General features: G+C 37.4%; 1 protein-coding gene across 13 annotated transcripts in view; it reads right to left on the bottom strand.

Moving 5' to 3' along the window:
* Positions 1-14,851, bottom strand: part of CCDC30 (coiled-coil domain containing 30) — a 132,805-nt gene that overhangs the window by 98,837 nt on the left and 19,117 nt on the right. For all 13 annotated transcript variants that reach the window (XM_045035645.1, XM_045035643.1, XM_019836799.3 and 10 more), the window contains 2 exons: positions 14,137-14,290; positions 3,735-3,806 (listed from right to left, as the gene is read on the bottom strand). In XM_045035645.1, coding sequence (XP_044891580.1) covers positions 3,735-3,806; positions 14,137-14,290 — 226 coding nt within the window. The remainder of the gene's footprint in view (positions 1-3,734; positions 3,807-14,136; positions 14,291-14,851) is intronic.

The following is a 14,851-nucleotide window of genomic DNA, read 5'->3' as shown; positions in this document are numbered from 1 at the left end:
GTTCTTCTGTAGTCATCAGGGATACTGTGATATTTCTGCCTGGTTTTTGTTATCAGGGTAATGCTGCCCATATGGAAAGTATTCTGTCTTCTTCAATTTTCTGTAAGAATTTATGTAAAATTGGTATTATTTATTCTTTAAAAGTTTTTTAGAATTCACTAGTGAAGATATCTGAACTCAGTTTTCTTCATTAGGAAGATTTTTTTTTCAATATATGAAATTTATTGCCAAATTGGTTTCCATACAACACCCAGTGCTCATCCCAAAAGGTGCCCTCCTCAATACCCATCACCCACTCTCCCCTCCCTCCCACCCCCCATCAACCCTCAGTTTGTTCTCAGTTTTTAAGAGTCTCTTATGCTTTGGCTCTCTCCCACTCTAACCTCTTTTTTTTTTTTTCCTTCCCCTCCCCCATGGGTTTCTGTCAAGTTTCTCAGGATCCACATAAGAGTGAAAACATATGGTATCTGTCTTTCTCTGTATGGCTTATTTCACTTAGCATCACACTCTCCAGTTCCATCCATGTTGCTACACAGGGCCATATTTCATTCTTTCTCATTGCCACATAGTACTCCATTGTGTATATAAACCACAATTTCTTTATCCATTCATCAGTTGATGGACATTTAGGCTCTTTCCATAATTTGGCTATTGTTGAGAGTGCTGCTATAAACATTGGGGTACAAGTGCCCCTATGCATCAGTACTCCTGTATACCTTGGGTAAATTCCTAGCAGTGCTATTGCTGGGTCATAGGGTAGGTCTATTTTTAATTTTCTGAGGAACCTCCACACTGTTTTCCAGAGTGGCTGCACCAATTTGCATTCCCACCAACAATGTAAGAGGGTTTCCGTTTCTCCATATCCTCTTCAGCATCTATAGTCTCCTGATTTGTTCATTTTGGCCACTCTGACTGGTGTGAGGTGATATCTGAGTGTGGTTTTGATTTGTATTTCCCTGATGAGGAGCGACGTTGAGCATCTTTTCATGTGCCTGTTGGCCATCCGGATGTCTTCTTTAGAGAAGTGTCTATTCATGTTTTCTGCCCATTTCTTCACTGGGTTATTTGTTTTTCGGGTGTGGAGTTTGGTGAGCTCTTTATAGATTTTGGATACTAGCCCTTTGTCCAATATGTCATTTGCAAATATCTTTTCCCATTCCGTTGGTTGCCTTTTAGTTTTGTTGGTTGTTTCCTTTGCTGTGCAGAAGCTTTTTATCTTCATACGGTCCCAGTAGTTCATTTTTGCTTTTAATTCCCTTGCCTTTGGGGATGTGTCAAGTAAGAGATTGCTACGGCTGAGGTCAGAGAGGTCTTTTCCTGCTTTCTCCTCTAGGGTTTTGATGGTTTCCTGTCTCACATTCAGGTCCTTTATCCATTTTGAGTTTATTTTTGTGAATGGTGTGAGAAAGTGGTCTAGTTTCAACCTTCTGCATGTTGCTGTCCAGTTCTCCCAGCACCATTTGTTAAAGAGACTGTCTTTTTTCCATTGGATGTTCTTTCCTGCTTTGTCAAAGATTAGTTGGCCATACGTTTATGGGTCTAGTTCTGGGGTTTCTATTCTATTCCATTGGTCTATGTGTCTGTTTTTGTGCCAATACCATGCTGTCTTGATGATGACAGCTTTGTAGTAGAGGCTAAGGTCTGGGATTGTGATGCCTCCTGCTTTGGTCTTCTTCTTCAAAATTACTTTGGCTATTCGGGGTCTTTTGTGGTTCCATAGGAATTTTAGGATTGCTTGTTCTAGTTTTGAGAAGAATGCTGGTGCAATTTTTATTGGGATTGCATTGAATGTGTAGATAGCTTTGGGTAGTATTGACATTTTGACAATATTTATTCTTCCAATCCATGAGCAGGGAATGTCTTTCCATTTCTTTATATCTTCTTCAATTACCTTCATAAGCTTTCTATAGTTTTCAGCATACAGATCTTTTACATCTTTGGTTAGATTTATTCCTAGGTATTTTATGCTTCTTGGTGCAATTGTGATATTTGGGGATTTTTTAAACATACTTCTGTTAATTGCTTTTCGGTTTAATTCTATTATGGTCAGAGAACATAATTTGTGATTTCAGTTCTTCCACAGAAATGTATTTTATGGCTCAGTATGGTCTCTCCTTGTGAACATTCCATGTATACTTGAAAAGAATGTGTCATCTGGTGGAGTTTGCTATAATTATCAATTATAGAAATTATCAAAAATTTCCATAATTATCAATTTCTATAATTATCATGTTGGCTGGTAGTGTTCTTAAGTCTTCCATATCTTTAATGATTTTGTTTTATTGTTCTATCAATTACTAAGGAGGCAGTGTTTATAACTGTATCACATACTTTTGAAAAGGAGGGTTAACAATCCTGATCACCAATTACAATGTAAGGGTTCTTTTCTCCTATACATCCAAGCAATTATTGGACACCAGCCAGGCATCCTATAATTCCACTCAATTCTGACACTATCTAGCTGGAGATAACATCAGATTGCACAGGTTAAGGGTTCAGTCCCACAAGAATGTTCGCCACTTCAGATGTCAATGGCAAGCTCATGTTGTTATGTGTGCTTCTGACTGACCGGTTATAAATCAGAGGTTGCCATGACCCCCATCTTGGTCTGATTATTTGTTAGAGTGGCTCACAGAATTCAGAGAAACATTTTACTCACTAGATTGCCAGTTTATTATAAAAAGATATAACTCAAGAATAGCCAGATAGAAGAAATGCACAGGGCAAAGTATGAGTAAAGGGGTGAGGAGTTTCTATGTCCTCTCTGTGGACACCACTCTCCCCAAATCTCCATGTGTTCACTGACCAGAAGCTCTCCAGACCCTGTCCTTTGGGGTTTTTATAAAGGCTTCATTCATAGGCATGAGTAATTAAATCCATTGGCCATTGGTGACTAAACTCAGTCTCCAGCCCTGTCCCCTTCCAGCATTGGTAAACCAGGGGCTTTCCAAGAGTCCTCATTAACAAATTTCCACATGGGAAATTTGCAGGGTTTTAGAAGCTTGGTGTCAGAAACAGGGCTAAAAACTAAATATAAATTTCTTATTATAAATCACAGTATCACTGGGTAAGCTCAATTTTAGAATTATTTAAAACTGGTAACACGTTTTTAATTATTTTTGTAGTTGCCAACCATTACAACACTCAACTTTTGTTGTATTATTTATAGTTGGTAGCATTTTTACAGTCAAGCCAGGGACAGGTTAACTAATTCACCATGGATTCCAAGCCTATTGGCTTCCCAGTGAACACGTGTGTGTGAAGTATTGTTAAATTCATCATAAGGTGTCTTGATGTCAGGGGCAAAATAGGTATTATTTGTGTTGACCACAGGTTTTGGAGTCAGATACATGAGTATCTGACTAACCCAGATACATGGGTTCTAATACTCACTCTGCATTACTTAATTCATTAATACTTAATGTAGCTATTGGATAGCTCACTTAACCTTCCATAACTCAGTTTTTTTGTGTGTGTTTGAAATGGGAATAATAATACTACTTGAAAGGGTTGTGAGGATTAGAGTTCATGCATATAAAGTGCCTGGGAGAATACCTGTTACTTAGTAAGCAGTAAGTGATAGTAGTAGTAATAGTAGAAATAAGTAGTAACAATGGCAATAGTGCTTTATTATTATTATTAAAGATATTATTATATTAAAACATATTTAATACATATTAAATTATTGTTTAATGTATTATTAAACATTATATCTACTAACATGCATGACTCACCATTCTCTTTCAGCTTTATCAAATTTTCTTTCAAGTGTTCTATTTCTAGTTGAGCCTTCTTAAGTGCAGAGTCTAAAGAAAAAAGAAACAAAATATTTCTGTAAGGAGTGAGTGGTTAGTGTAATGATCAAATCTGAAGTGTTCTCCTGTTTTGGAACACTCTATTTCTGCTGATTTTCCTTTAAGTTTCTGCATAAATGTCACCTCCAGGAAGCTTTTCCAGACTCCTTTTAGTGTTCCTGCTGCACCTTATTATTATTCCTGATTATCTGATCTGATAATATTTCTGTTTCCCTAACTAGATTCCATGCTGAAGAGTTTGGGACTACTATAAACAAATAGAAAAAAAGCTAAACTTTTTAAGCATGGTACTATCAGCTTTAAAAAAAAGAAAATTATACTCAGAAATATTAAAATTAGTTCCTGCAATTAGTAATATTTAGAATTTTACCAGTAGTTGCTAGAAATATCAAAACAACAGAATTTCAGGAAGTACCTTTTGATACTATTCAAGAATTATATGAAGATGGCAGAATGGTATAGGGCAAGAACATGGAGCATTGGAGTCAACCGGATTTGCGTTTTCTAATCCAGGCTTTATCATTTGGCCTCCTGGAGTCTAGTCATGACCAATGGTATGTCTGGTTGGCTTCCTATGTCAGGATGAAGAACCTCCGAGAGGTAAGAGACTAAGGTGAATCTTATGAGATCATTCCTAATCACAAGGTAAGTACATCAGCACAATTGTGCATGTCTCATTATTGATCCCAAAACACTCAGTTCTTTGGAGTAAATCCTAGTCTAATCTACCAGATTCACCTAAAATTAGATTCTGACCATAACAATACTATTACTGCCACTGCTACTGGCAATAGCAGTTACTAGTGTCAGATGTATTAACATTATAACAAACCTTCAGAGTAGATATTAGCATTCTCATTTTATAGATAAGATAAGGGAGGCTCAGAAGAATTAACCAACTTGCTCAATGTCACACAACAAGCAAATGGTAAATCTGAGATCTGAACTCAGGTCTGTTTGACTACACTGTGCCAGAGATGTAAGAATTACTCTGTTTTACTAAAACAATGATTTTCCTAAGTGTTCATCTATGGAAAGAGAGGGAGTAGAATGATAGCAGGTGGAAGGATGTTTCAGAGAGAGTGAAGAGCATAAATGAAAGAGAATGGGTAGGAGAGAACATTGAGTGTTCTGGGGACTATATGTAGTCTGATACTGCTTGGGCCTACAGAGCAAAGGATTAGGGGAAATGTGGGATATGAAGCTGGATAGATACGCAGGAGGCAAACCAGAAAAGCCTTAGAGAGCTCAGAATTTACTCTACACAATAAATTTTTTTATGGAAGCTTAAAGTACTGAGGAGGTAACTGAGAGGTTCTATGAACATTAGATTTAATTTCCACTTAAAAAAAAAAACCTATTTCTACAATAACACATACACCAAATATGTCACATACCAAAGTCAGGTATATCAGAGACCACCAAATGCATGAACTCGTACTGCCAGGTTAGCATCTCCTGTCATGTCCACACAGATATTTGAAAATCATAGCTCTCTCTCAGAGCATTTAAACTAGTAATATTTCTAAAACTGTGTTGGTTTTATGACCAAGTTTCTATGACCTCTCTACTGTTTGACAGTTTTATTTTCTAAGTCTACTCCTTTTAGTGGTTGCCCTGGGTATTTTTTTAAGAACTTTTTTTATTAAGGAAAATTTCCAACATATACAAAAGTAGATAGAACAGTTATGGAAATACCTATATCTATCATCCAGCTTTTTAAAAAATCATCCAGCTTTTAACAATTATCAAGCCATGGCCAATTTTGTTTCATTTATATCCATAACTATTATACACTAGTTTTCTAATGCTGTAAAGCAAATCACCACAACTCAGTGACTTAAAATGAGGGTACCTGGGTGGCTCAGTTGGTTGAGTGTCTAACTCTTGATTTTGGCTCATGTCATGATCTCAAGATTCGTGAGAGGCTGAAATCAAGGTATGAGTTGGGTATGAGCTGGGTGTGTTCATCTCTGAGGTATTGGGAAAGAATGCAGTTCCAAGCTCACTCAGGCTGCAGGCTGAATTCAGTCCCATGGTTGTAGGACTGAAGTCCCCATCTCCTTGCTAACTGTTAGCCTGGGAGCTCTATCAGCTTTTTTTTTTTTTTTAATTTTTTTTTTTCAACGTTTATTTATTTTTCGGACAGAGAGAGACAGAGCATGAATGGGGGTTGGGCAGAGAGAGAGGGAGACACAGAATCGGAAACAGGCTCCAGGCTCTGAGCCATCAGCCCAGAGCCTGACGCGGGGCTCGAACTCACTGACCACGAGATCGTGACCTGGCTGAAGTCGGACGCTTAACCGACTGCGCCACCCAGGCGCCCCTCTATCAGCTTTTAGAAGCAACCACCATTCTTTGCCGCGTGGTCTCTTCCATCTTCAAAGTCAGCAAAGGAGAATTTACCTCACATCAAATCCTTCTCACACTGTGAATATCTTCTTCAGGGAAAAGCCTAACCTCTTTTTTTTTTTTTTTTTTTTAATTTTTTTTTCAACGTTTTTTATTTATTTTTGGGACAGAGAGAGACAGAGCATGAACGGGGGAGGGGCAGAGAGAGAGGGAGACACAGAATCGGAAACAGGCTGCAGGCTCCGAGCCATCAGCCCAGAGCCCGACGCGGGGCTCGAACTCACGGACCGCGAGATCGTGACCTGGCTGAAGTCGGATGCTTAACCGACTGCGCCACCCAGGCGCCCCAAGCCTAACCTCTTTTGAGGGCTCGCCTGATCAGGTCAGTCTCACTTAGGATAATCTCTCTTTCTTAAAGCCAATTGATTTGGGACCTTAACTACATCTGCAAAAGCTCTTCATAGCAGCATCTATATTGTAGTTGACTTTTGAATAACTTGGAAAAGGTATGTGTATACCAGGTGAGGCTCGTGGAGACCATCTTAGATTTCTATCTAATACACGTATTTCCACCAGTTCTTCTATTTTTGACAGCTTTATTGAGGTGCAATTTATATACCATAAAATTTGCCTTTTTAAAGTGTACTATTAAATGACTTTTTGTATATTTACATTTGTGAAACCCAATACAATCTGATTTTAGAACATTTCTATCACCCCATTGAGAAACCTCATGCCCATTTAGTTAACCCTAATTCCCACTCTTAGCCCTGGGCAACCATTAATCTACTTTGCCTTTTCTGGACACTTCGTATAAATATAATCATACAATATGTGACCTTTTGCATCTGACTTCTTAGCATTATGGTTTTGAGATTCATCCATATTGTAGCAAGCGTTAAGTATTTGGTTTTTACAGGCACATTGTCTTCCATTGCATGAGTGTTTGGAGTCCCCTAAATCACTCCCAGGTTCGGTGTCTCTTAGGACTTGCCTCACTGGACTAACGATATACTAATAGTCACAGCTGATACTTACTACAACAAAAGGATACAAAGCAAAATCAGCAAAGATAAAAGGTGCATGGGGCAAAGGCCAGAGGAAATCAGGCTCCAGCTTCCAAGAGTCTTCTTCAGTGGAGTCACACAGGGTGTGGTTAATTTCTCCAGCAACAAACTGATCATACATGTGAAGTATCTTCTATCAGGGGAGTTCACTGGAGATTCAGTGCCCAAGGTTTTTGTTTGGGGCTAGCTAGTCACATATATACCACTTCTGCCCACCAGGTACCAAAATTCCAGATTCTCAGAAGGAAGGCAGGTATTGAGCACTGTGATACTGCAATTTGTGATTAAAATTTTTTTTTTCAACGTTTATTTATTTTTGGGACAGAGAGAGACAGAGCATGAACGGGGGAGGGGCAGAGAGAGAGGGAGACACAGAATCGGAAACAGGCTCCAGGCTCTGAGCCATCAGCCCAGAGCCTGACGCGGGGCTCGAACTCACAGACTGCGAGATTGTGACCTGGCTGAAGTCGGACGCCTAACCGACTGTGCCACCCAGGCGCCCCTGCAATTTGTGATTAGAAATATACATTTGACCTTATCTTCAACCCATTTCTGGCACAGAGATCCTAAAACTCTTGGAATTTCCTAAGTGATGAGAGCGATAAAGCCATCTTATGTTAATGAGGTGACTTTTGGCCAGCAATTAACAACAGGGGCTGGTTTCCAGGAGAACCAACCATGGGATTAGAGGTCCTATCCTTTGACCTCCAGGGACAGGAGAGGAGCAAGAGGTTGAATCAATTACCAATAGCCAATGATTTAATCAACCATGCCTGTAGTGAAACCTCTGTAAAAACCCAGAAGGAGAGGGTTTGGAGAGCTTCTGGGTGGCTGAACACATGGAGGTTTGGGGAGGATGGTGTAGTCAGAGAGGACATGGAAGCTCTGCACACCATCCCCATACTTTGCCCTATGCATCTCTTCCATCCGGCTATTCCTATGTTATATCCTTTCATAATAAACCAGTAATCTAGCAAATTAAATATTTCTCTGGGTTCTATGAGCCACTCAAGCAAATTCATCAAACCCAAGGAGGGGGTAATTGGAAATTCCAATCTATAGCCAGTTGGTCAGAAGCACAGGTGATACCCTAGGCTTGCAACTGGCATCTGAAGGAGGGGAGCAGTCTTACAAGACTGAGCCTTAGCTGTACAATCTGACACTATCTTCAGGTAGACAGCATCAGAATTAAAGGTAAATAGTGTCAGAATTAAGTTGAAATGTAGGACACCCAAATGATGTCCAAGAATGCTTGGTGGTGTGAGAGAAACACCCCTCTCCCACCTTGAAATTGTATCCTGGGACCCTATATAAGTATAAACCACACTGTTAGCACAAACAGTTTAGGCACAGTGAGCCCCTATTATCAGTTAGGGAATGGTGGGAACACTCCCAAAATCCAAGTTCCCAGATGCTAGTCAAGGGCTGACCTCACAAGCATGCCTTTCTAAGGATAGCAGCGTCAGGTCTCTGTTAACTATTTCCTACACAGAATTACTGTATCACATTTTGTTTATCCATTCATCCAATGAGAGACATTTGGGTCACTTCTATCTTTTGGCTATTGTAAATAGTGCTCTGAACATTCGCACGCACATTTCTCTTGGGTAGATACCTAAGAGTTAAATTGATGGGCCACATGATAATTCTACATCTAACATCTTGAGAAACTGTCAAATTATTTTCTAGTGTCTGCACCATTTTACATTCCCGTCAGTAATATATGAAGGTTCTAATCTTTCCACATCCTTACCAACACTTGTCATGCTTTGTTTTGCTTTTTTGTTTGTTTTGGTTTTTTATAGCCATTCTAGTGTGTGTGTACTGGTATCTCATTGTGGTTTGAATTTGCACTTCCCTCGTGACTAATGATATTAAGCATCGTTTCATATATCTTCTCCAGAGAAATGTCTACTCAAATATTTTGCTCATTTTTAAATCAAGCTTTCTTTTACTATTATCAGAATTCTTTACATATTCTAAATATAAGTCCTGTATCAAACATGATTTGCAAACATTTTCTTCTAGTCTGTGAGTTGTCTTTTTCACTTTCTTGGTTTTTTCTTGATGTTGTTTTTTTTTTTTTTTGATATTGCAAGTGGTAATTTTTATTTCATTTCTCAATAGTTCTTTTTTTTAAAAGATTTTATTTTAAGTAATCTCTACACCCAACACGGGGCTCGAACCCACAACCCCAAGATCAAAAATCACGTTTCCCTTGACTGAATCAGCCAGGCACCCCTCAATAGTTTCTTGATAGCATATAGAAATACAATTGTTTTCCTTTTATGATTTAATGAGTCACATAATTATTCATCTAGCTGCAAATATTAGATTCATGACAATAATATCATTATTTATTTGTGTCACTATTAATACAAAACAAATCCAAAAAACTGATGAATAGAAATATTCACATCTGATTGGGACATTCAGATGTTGTTTCGTTTTGTTTTGTTTTTTTAAAGATTTTATTTCTTAAGGGTGTCCTGGGTGGCTCAGTTGGTTAAGTGTCTGACTCTTGATTTTGGGTAAGGTCATGATCTTGTGGTTTGTGAGTTGGAGCCCTGTGTTGGGCTCCACGCTGAGCACAGAGCCTGCTTGGGATTCTCTCTCACATTTTCTGTCCCTCCCATGCTCATGCTCTCTTTCTCTCTTTCTCAAAATAAATAAATAAAACTTTTAAAAAATTAAAAAATATATTTTATTCCTTAAGTAATCTCTATACCCAACATGGGACCTGAACTCACAACCCCAAGATCAAGAGTCACATGCTCTACTGACTGAGCCAGCCAAGTGTCCCTTGATGTTGCATTTTGAAGTATAGAAGTTTCAATTTGGGGGATACCTGGGTGGCTCAGTCAGTTCAGTGTCTGACTCTTGATTTTGGCTCAGATCATGATCTCACAGTTCATGGGATCAAGCCCCGCATTGGGCCCTGTGTTGACAGAGCAGAGCATGCTTAGGATTCTCTCTTAAAATAAATAGATAACTTAATTTGTAAAAAGTTTCAAATTTTGACTGAGTCCAATTTATTAGTTTTTCTCTTACCACTTTTGCTTTTGGTGCTCTACTAAAATATCATTGCCTAATCCAAGATCATGAAGAGTTACTATGTTTTCTTCTAAGAGTTTTACAGTTTTAACTCTTATATTTAGCTTTGTGATCCATTTTGAGTTATTTTTTGTGTGTGGGTATGATACAGGGGTCTTTATAAAAGCAAATCCCAGACATATTGTTCAACCATAAATATTTCACTATATATCTCTAAAAGAAGTCTTTTTAAACATTCAATACACATGTGGTTAAGAAAATTTAGCAATTCCTTACATATCCAGTAAATATCCACATTTCCAATTTTTTTCACAAATGTTAAAAATTTGTTTCAATCAGTATCGAGTAAAGTCCACATATTATAACTGGTTAATAATTCCCTTAAATGAAAAAAAATTCATCTTTTTCATATAATTTATTTATTGAAGAATACTATAAATATTTGACATTAATTCTTTTTTATTCTTTTTTTTTTAATGCTTATTTATTTTTGAAAGAGAGAGAGAGAGTCGAGCAGGGGAGGGGTAGAGAGATGGAGACACAGAATCCGAAGTGGGCTCCAGGCTCCGAGCTGTCAGCAGAGCCCAGAGCTTGACACAGGGCTCGAACCCACAAACCATTAGATCATGACCTGAGCCGAAGTCGGACGCTTAACTGACTGAGCCACCCAGGTGACCCTCTTTTTTTATTCTTGAAGAATATCTTTGTTATTGTCCAAAATTTTTCATTCCCATCCAAGGTTTTGGATGTGATATAGACAGAGGTAGAGATTAAGCTAAAATAGAGTCCTTCATTTAAGGGTCAATTTGGGGGCACCTGGGTGGCTCAGTCAGTTAAGCATCTTCTGACTTCAGGTCATGATCTCATGGCTCATGAGTTCAAGCTCCTTTTCAGGCTCTGTGCTGACAGCTCAGAGCCAGGAGTCTGCTTCAGATTCTGTGCCTTCCTCTCTCTCTGACCCTCCCCAACTCACACTCTGTCTCTGTCTCTCTCTCAAAACTAAATAAACTTAAAAAAAAATTTTTTTTTTGAAGAGTCAGTTTGGGGGCACCTGGGTGGCTCAGTTTTAAGCATCTGACTTTGGGTGAACATAAGCCCCACTTCAGGTAAAACTGGAGCCCTGAATCAGGTGAGCCCCACTTCTCTCTGTCTCCCTCTCTCTGTCCCTTGCTCACTTGCGCCCTCTCTCTCTCAAAAAACAAAACAAAACAAAACAAAAAAACAAAAAAAGGGTGTTGAAAGTAGACTTATACTTGGTAAACACTGTTGTATAACACATTTACCTAGGAATACATTCTGACTTGTAAACTGATGACTCAAGAAGTTATATCTAGGGCACACTTTGGTACTATAGATATTTTATTTTAATTTTTTTGATACTACATATGTTTTTAAACTTTTATTTTTACATTTATTTATTTTTGAGGCACAGAGAGACACAGCACGAGTGGGGAGGGGCAGAGAGAGGAGACAGAATCCGAAACAGGCTCCAGGCTCTGAGCTATCAGCACAGAGCCCGACGCAGGGCTCGAATTCACAAACCATGAGATCATGACCTGAGACAAAGTCGGATGCTCAGCCGACTGAGCCACCCAGGTGCCCCATGATACTACATATGTTTTTAAAGGACTTGCCAATTCAGCTTCTCAACAGCCCCCCAGTATACTTACTGTGGTGACAACTTTCAGTTAATAGTTTAGGATCTACCAGACCAACCAACTGCTGATGGAACAGAGTGCCATGTGATTGATTGAGTTCTGTTGTGTCCAAATGTGACTAAAAGGAATGGGTGTCCTGATTTTCCTTTTTCCTTCTGTATTGCAAGCAGCAAAGACTGCTTCTCATCATACTCACATAGCCGAACTTCTTTTCAAAAATTTTTGAAAATTGGGTTTCTAACTTGCATCCAGTAAAATTCACCCTTATCGGTGTATGGTTCGGTGAATTTTAACAAATATATATAATGGTGTATATTCCCTATTAGGATATAGAAAAATTCCATATTCCAAAAATTTCATTTGTGTTCATTATTTAAAACACATATGTAACAAAATCTCAACTCTCCTGATATTGTTTTTAAACCCACGATCAGTTTGGCGGAATAATTACTGTTTTATACATTTAACCCTTTAAAGATATGATCCTAAAGAAAGCTATATGCTGCATTTGAAAATCAGCCTAATTTCATAATCATTGTAAATTATAATATAGAAAGGGGATAGTTTTAAAAGTTTAAACTTTATACTAAAATAAATTATTGATAAAGCAAAGATTGAAATATAAACAATGAAACCATAAAAGCACAATAAAACACCATAGAGATGAACATTTCAATAATCCTATAGTGATATAGAAAAGGCTTTATGAGTGAAAACCTAGAAGCCGTACAAAATAACTGTGTTAAACCTGACTTGATAAATACTAGCATTTCGATATAGCAAAAAACTCCAACGTAACATTTAGAACCAATAAAAGGCTCATATCCAGAATACATAAAGAATTAACCAAAAATTTTTTTATTAAGTAATCTCAACACTCAGCATGGGGCTTGGACTCATGACCCTGAGATCAAGAGTTGCATGCTCCGCCACCTGGCTGACCCAGCCGACAGTCCCAAGGATATATAAAGAACTTTTACAAATTAGGGGAGCCTGGGTGGCTCAGTCGGTGGAGCATCCAACTCTTGATTTCGGCTCAGGTCACAATCTCACAGTTTCTGAGATAGAGCCCCTCGTTGGGCTCTGCACAGACAGCACAGAGCCTGCTTGGCATTCTCTCTCTTTTTCTCCCTCTCTCTATCCCTCCCCCACTTGCACTGTCTCTTTCAAAAATAAGTAAACTTAAAAAAAAAAGAAAAAAAATGAAATTTTACAAATTAATAAAAGATACCACCCAATAGAAAAATATACATGAGACTTGAGCAGGTACTTCACAAAATAGTATATTCAAATGAGCAACAACAACAATAACAACAAATTATGAGAGGGTTTTCAACTTCATTAGCCATTTGCAAAATGCAAATTAAAGCCATAACTAAATACTACTACCCACTCACCAGAAAAGGCAAAGTTAGCAAGATAGACAATATCAAGTACTCACAAAGTCTCACATACAAGTGAGGAGAGCTTAAATTAATACAACTATTTGGAAGACAGTATGGCAGCTATCTACCAAAGTAGAATCTACACATAACCCTTTGATCCAATAATTAGGTATATCACAAACAGAAATGTGTCGGTAAGTCCAAGAATATTCATAGCAGCACTATTCGTAATAGGCCACAAGTAGAAGCAATGTAAATATCCATCAACAGTAGAATGGCTAGATTAAGTAAACTGTAGTATATTTATTCAGTGGAATATTACACAACCAGCATAAGTAAATAAACTACGGCTACATGCAATGACATGAAGGAATCTCACAAACGTAAGATTGAACGAGAGAAACAAACCCAATTTAAGAATGCGTATTGCCTGCAATCAAAACTCAGAAATAATGCTAAAAGTTACTTCTGAGTAAGATGTAGACCTAGAAGGAAGAAACAAAGGGGTTTTCTGGGAATTTGTTGCATGGCATGTTGTAAACTTGGGACCTAAGCATTTTGGTAGGTAGGTTATACTTATGCTTCAGTAAAACATTTCTGGACACTGGAGAAAAAGAAGCTGTTTATCAAACTGAGATTTTTTTTTCCCTCAATGTACTAAAATTCTATCCTGAGAAAATGTCAATTTAATATATATAATATATAATATTATATACAATATAATACATAATATAATATATAATGTATCATATATAATATATAATTAAAACATGGTCAGAAATGTTCCTCTGTAACCACAACTTACCTAACTTACTCTGTTCTTTCTCCTTCCCTTGTAGCTCATCAGTGAGCCTTTGGATTTCTTCTTGGGCCATCCTTAACCTCTCTGCTACTTGTTCTGCATTTCTCTCTAGGCAGTTTTGTGATGTTTTATCTTTTTCCAGGTCTTCATTATGGGACTGAAATAAAACTATTTTTAGTCATAAAACAAAAATTAAATGTACTCTTTTAACACTGCACTATTTCCTACAAGCGTTTGAAAGCTAATAAAGGAAAGTAGCAAACAATATTTCATTTATATGTATTTCTTTTAAGTTAAAGCATATAAAGTTGGTGATATTTAATCTTTTTCCACTATAAACTTACAACTTCATATAGTTCAACCTAATCTAAGAGATTATTATTTAAATTATATAATTTATACATTATATATTAAATTAAATATATAATTTAAATTATTGAATTATAAAAAATAGAAACTTTATCATAAAAGTGAGTATCATCTGGAAAAAAGAGAGAAAGTCATCCTCATGTATACAGTCCATTAAATACAGTTTATAAAATTCATTCACATAACGTATTTCATTTAATTTCAACAGATGCACACACTCAAATCATGTTTACAGCCCCAGCTCCTTTTCTGCAATTGTTTTCAAAGCATTTAAAAGCTAAGAAATTCAGTCTCAATTATACCTTGCTCTTTATTTTTAAGTTTATTTTTATTTATCTTGAGAGAGAAA

Source organism: Felis catus, chromosome C1 (genome assembly GCF_018350175.1).
Source record: "Felis catus isolate Fca126 chromosome C1, F.catus_Fca126_mat1.0, whole genome shotgun sequence".
Lineage (NCBI taxonomy): Eukaryota > Metazoa > Chordata > Mammalia > Carnivora > Felidae > Felis > Felis catus.
The sequence above is the reverse complement of the archived record's forward strand: the minus strand, read 5'-3'. Positions and strand labels throughout refer to the sequence as shown.